Consider the following 6,000-nt stretch of genomic DNA (forward strand, 5'->3'; position numbering starts at 1 on the left):
ATATCTTTTTACAACTATTTCAAACTTGTTTGAAGGAAAAAGCTTGACACACTATATACACTTTGATTTGATTTGGGAAAAAAAAGATAGATATATATATATGAAAATTATTTGAAAACTATTCAGAAAAAGATATCTACTTTTATACTAGTTTTAGTACCAATTAGTATTTCAGAATTATGGCTGATACAGTTGAAGAAAGAACACTGGAAAGTGTTAGTAAGCAGGTCCAGCAAATAATAAGTTCTACATAATAATTAATGTAGGATAGGTACAGAAAACACAAGCCTAATTTATAAAGATTTGAAGATCTAAAAAAGGCACTACAAAGGGCAGCTTGTTATCTGGTGGGGAGATTGCGCTTATGGCCATTCAAATGAATAATTCAGGCTCACTTCAGTGGAAAAAAAAATGTATTTTGTGCGCTCCCAGATGTTTTGGCTTTTACAGTACAACAGAGATTGTATTATGAACATACCGGTCTTCAAGTTGTCTATGTTCATAAATAAGATGCATCTAGATAAACTAAAGGCAAAGACAGTTCCATGCATTCTGTTAAGCCAGTAGTCAGTAGCAATCGCTCTCATTCAAGCACTTTCACGAGCCGCACCAACAATGGGAAGATTGAAATTAGAACATTGGCCCATGAGACTCTTACAAGGCAAGTGCCTAATAAGGTTGAATAAGTTATTGCTTCCCCTTTCACAGGTAGACTGAGATAATAAAGTGCTAATGAAATCAGTTCCGCATTATAAGCTGAAGCACCTGGGTTTAAAGAGCAACAAAATATACAATGCAGATTGATCCACAGTGATGGCATTGACAAAACCACTTAGGCTGTCTAATACTGACTGACATTCCATGGTTGCCTACATCACTTGATATGGCACTGGGAGGAGGAAATATTGGTAAAACAACTATGAGGGAATATGTTAATAATAATAACATTATTATTATTATTATTATTATTATTATTATTATTATTATTATTATTACCATGAGCTCACCCAGACAGAGAAATAGGTACTTTCCAAAGGACTGAACTTCTCTATAACAGCTAACCAGATCCCCACAGTGGACTGCCTTGCAGCAGCAGAAACTGCCATTAACTGCAACAATAAGCTTACAGAGACGGAAGCTGGAGACCTTAAACTGAAAGCAACAGCTGCACTGAGCAGCACCAAACCTCATCCCTTCAACATAACATCAGAGGAAAGGAAGGATATCACTGCTCTAGAAAAGAACCAAAGCATCAACATTTTGCCAGCTGACAAAGGGAGATGCACCAAGATCCTGAACTCATCTGTCTACGTGGTAAAGGTGAACAGCCTCCTCAGTGACACCACCACCTATGAATTACTACACCTATGAAAACAAGACCCTACTAGTAGGTAGGGCATAAGAAGAAAATCATAGACTGTAATTTGTATTTCTTCTCCAGCTTCTGTAAGCAGAGTCTATCCTGATTACTCCATTCCTTGCATTTATGGCCTCCCAAAAATCCACAAAGAAGTACCCCTCAGACCAATTGTATGTAGAACAGACTCCATCACATACAATGTGGCCAAATATCTGAAGACCATCCTGGCTCTTCTGGTGGGCAACACGGAGCACCACCTTGAGAACACAGCTAAATTTGTGAGCAAAGTCAAGCATCTCCAATTTGATTCCTGCTGTTTGATTCACACCATCCACTGCAGCACAAATTCGGAGTTATCCATACACTACAACACAGGGCTCAAATGGTCCTCTCAAACACAGAGGGAAAAGTGAAGGAGGAACAACACTTGGAGAAAGCCCTCTCGGCTTGTGGATATCCAAAATGGGCCATTAATAGGTCTAAGAGAGCTAAAAAAACAGGACAACAAGGAATCTGAACCTAGAAGGAAAGGTGTTACCATTCCTTACACAGCTGGTGTGCCAGAAATGCATCAGAGAATTTTCAGACAGTATGAAATTCTGGTTTATTTCAAACCTACAAACACTTTAAATCAGAAACTGGTTCACCCAAAGGACAAAACCCCGAGCCATAAACAAAGAGGTGGTCTACTCCATTCAGTGTAGTGAAGAGGACAGTGAATATTACAATGGAGAAACTAAACAGCCACTCCATAAAAGGATGAACCAACACCGTCGTGAGAGCTCCTCCAGACCCCAGTTCGCTGTACATCTCCATCTTAAAGCCAAAAACACTCCTTTGAAGATAGTGAGAAACAGATCTTAGCCAGAGAAGAGGGGCCTTAGACATATTTTTTCTCCCATCTATAACTCCATCCTCAGACCCAAAGCAAACAAAGGAAACAAAGAAGAATAGAGCTAGCCAGGATGCCAATAGGTGTGAAAGCCCCCATATGCTAAGTATGACTCAGGCAGAGTGCACACTTGGTGTAGCTCAATAGACCTGCCCTACATACAGAAACTGTAAACAATAGCAGGTTCCAGTTTCAGTGTAGTTAGCTTCTCCCTTCAGATAGATATAAGGCAGTGTCCACCAGCAATCTGACCAGAACTGAAGAAGTGGCTTGGATGAGCAGCAAAACCTCTTTACTTCTACAAGTTTTTGTCCAGTTGACATATTTTACTTTTGGCTTTTATACATTTTTACCATACATCTAATCAATTACAAATGGCTATTTTCAACCTTACTCTACTCCCACTGATGAGGTCTTTTTTTTTTCTTTACGATAAGATTTGACCCTGTTGAGCCAATAGCTTCTATGACTCATTACAGATGCAAACTAAGTACTTAAGTGTTTCGTTCTGCAATTTATTTATTGCAGTTCTTGTTTTAAACAATATGGTAGATTTAGAATAGTGTTTCTGTGGTTTAAATTTGCTCTTGGGTTATTGTGTGAATCTATATTTACTTCAGCAATATATTACACTTCAAATGTGTTATGGTGACAAGCCTAGATGGACAATATAATTGAAGTCACTTTATTGTGGTCTATTCAGTTTGGTTGTATAACTTCAAGGAACTACAACACGGAACTACAATTTAGGATTCATGGCAATCCATGGGTTTCATCATGGCTAAATTTACATCCACAATAAAATGTGATTATCATCACATTTCTGGACCTGGATTATATACATGACAAGCAAACCAGAAAATTTGATGTGGGTAATCTGATGGAGCATAATCGACAAGAGATCAGAGTACTTGCATACGACTGTTCTGTTTACACACCATTAATAATGATATTATAACTCTAGAAATCTGGTAAGAAGATTTTGAGTGTGGATATCACCGCAGCCAGAGCACAGCTGCCACAGCAATGAACAATTTAAACAGGATATTATCTCTTTTGAATGGTGAAAAGTTCTCAATATGTCACCAATAAGTATTGGGCCTTACCTGCCAGGACACAGCTCCTAGTATGACGGTGGACAATATGGTGAAGAAGACCAGTCGCTCTGATATGAGGCAGAAATGTCGAATGCCTCTGGAAGCCATGACTTGGTCCAGGCTCCTTGTCCCGGTTCTCTGTGCCCTCCAGGCCTTCTGGCAGTCACTGAGTTTGGTGTGGAAGCCCCAGATTGTGATGACCAGAATAATATGACAGATGGACCAGAACAGTCCAAAGAGGCAGAACCCAGGGATGACCAGATACCACTGCTCCAAGTCACCCAGCTGCCAAAGGAGAAATCAAACAGTCATTTATCACAATCTTAAAATAGCCCAGATTCCAGACACTGGCTCATTATTAAAAATATTGATTATGGTTCAAATCTATTTTGAGACATAAGAAACACAAACGTAATAGCCCCACCACTGAGCAATGCAGTGAAAAGTAATTCAGATTAAAAAAATAAATAAAAAAACATGTAATTTTGCCATCATGCCAACATGAATATTTTAACCAACTATGGATTGAGGCTACAAACCTAGTAGGGAAGTAAATTAATATTTTACTAATTGTATAATTTGATTAAAATTGCATTTAATTCATCTTATTGTATCATTATTGAAAATCAAAATCAAGACATACTCATCACCAAATACGCTTGAATATGCCCTACATAGTATTTCCTCTACACACTTTTGACACTGGACTATGACTACTTTACAATACCACTTTATTTTAATTCATTTTTAAGGTGTATTATCATGGGTTGGTTGGAGTAGTCTATTCATACATATCGTTACAAAACATAATTTCTAAACATACCTTTAATGCAGCCAGGACAAAGTAGTATATCTCAATGATACTGAGAGGCAACAGAGAGAGAAGCCTCCACACTTTCCCCAACGACAACACCGGCATCCAGCGTTCGCACGGCCCCAAACCACTGAAATACACGTCAAGCACGGGCTCACACAGCTGCCTGCCCAAATAGCATCCCAAGGCAAATGGGTTGGCAGCAATGTCCAAGGCATGAAAGAAAACTAAGGAGGTAATCAAGGCAAAAGTGACCAGATTGGGTAAGGCTAGCAGTGCCTTCATCCTTAAGTCCACGATGAGAGCTCCCAGAGCAACCACCAAACCGATTATAGCTGCAGATTTTTGGAGTAGCATCGTGGTGCTTGCAATGGCAAATCCCAGGAGTTCTAAAAATTCAGCTGATGTGAGTAAGGCGGGTTTGTAATGCACAGAGTTACATATTCGCTCGGTCAATGCCCATGCAGCCTTCATTACAACACAGGCTAAAAGTAAATAGTTTGCTACAATTTCCTTTACGTTTGAATCCAATGCAGGGCTATTGAGGAAGCACAGAAGGCCAAGTAGAAAGCCACCCCATAAATGGAACAAACTGAGGCTGGCTTTTTCCATTGCAAAATAGTAATAAAAGATGCTGGCTATTCCCATTACAAATAGTCCTAGGATGAAGATGACCAAAATCATAGGCTCGCTGGTGACCTCCCATCGCACATACATGCCCACGCACACTGCCACTAGAAGGTTGATACTGGAGAGGTAACCCAGGCATCGTACAGAGGTGAAGACATCCACCTCTTTAGGAGTTTCAGCTGGAGTCAGCTCTTCTTCTTCTTCCTCTCGAGCCATGACACACTTTTGGTCAAACTGAAAAGTTCAGCTGTCGACTGTGTCAGTGAACTCTGGGAGAAGTCACCATGTCCAGATTCTCTTCAAGACCAATATGAAAGATTATGACATCAACCCCTAAAAATAAAATAGAGAACATTGCCATTCATTATAAATACACCCACATGTTAAAGTACCTTCACTTAAGCACATGCAATACTATTTATAACATGTATCTATCCACATATAACATGTACAAAAGCAATGATGATGACATTGGCTTACTTGTATGTGCTATTTACATCAACACTACGCTGTAACACACACTTTTGATTAAATCTCAATATACACAACTCTCATTTAAAACGCTAAATGCTTTAGCGTAATTTTCGAAAGCACATCGTCAATGTGGATCAAAACCAATGGCTGTTACTTGAGTAAATCAGCTCCTTGAGACAGTCGACTGTAAACTTTGACTATGTGGCACGGCAGCAGCCGAAAGTTTGCTAACTCACTAGCCAGTTAGCTCACTAATACTTACAAAACGACGCATTGCAGATCAAGTCAACGCATTTCTAAAACGCAGCAACATATGCAGACATAATCTGTCGCAGACTCTATAAAGATATACACGTTATTGCGTTTTGAGGATAAAATATAGCTTACATTTTTCTTGTTTGGACGATGACAGCAGCTCCGCTTCCGGGTATCACACTACGGTGTCTGACATGGCTCATATTACGTGATACGCGATACTGGTTTCCCACTCTGAGAGCGCAGGGATATGAGGCAATCTAATCTTTGCATTGTTTAATAATTTATTTATTATCGACATTGTTAACATTGTTAATGTTATTCAAATTGACAATTGGTTCAGTAGCCTGTTAGATTACTATAGAGGAGGCTAGCCCATTGCATTAATTGGTTCCTTACAATCAGCCTAGTCAAACTGATATGAGAGGAAAAAAGGTGTTAAAGACAACTCAAGGAACTGTATACATCGGTATCTCCA

At 39.3% G+C, this 6,000-nt stretch overlaps 1 protein-coding gene across 1 annotated transcript in view; it reads right to left on the bottom strand.

Moving 5' to 3' along the window:
* Positions 1–5,740, bottom strand: part of tmem168a (transmembrane protein 168a) — a 28,005-nt gene extending 22,265 nt beyond the window's left edge. Inside the window, exons 1-3 of the mRNA XM_033989903.2 lie at positions 5,655–5,740; positions 4,173–5,126; positions 3,359–3,634 (exon numbers count right to left, since the gene is read on the bottom strand). Coding sequence (XP_033845794.1) covers positions 3,359–3,634; positions 4,173–5,009 — 1,113 coding nt within the window. The 5' untranslated portion in view covers positions 5,010–5,126; positions 5,655–5,740. The remainder of the gene's footprint in view (positions 1–3,358; positions 3,635–4,172; positions 5,127–5,654) is intronic.
* Between the last annotated feature and the right edge of the window lie 260 nt (positions 5,741–6,000).

The sequence above is a fragment of the Periophthalmus magnuspinnatus genome, chromosome 23 (genome assembly GCF_009829125.3).
Source record: "Periophthalmus magnuspinnatus isolate fPerMag1 chromosome 23, fPerMag1.2.pri, whole genome shotgun sequence".
Taxonomy (NCBI): Eukaryota; Metazoa; Chordata; class Actinopteri; order Gobiiformes; family Gobiidae; genus Periophthalmus; species Periophthalmus magnuspinnatus.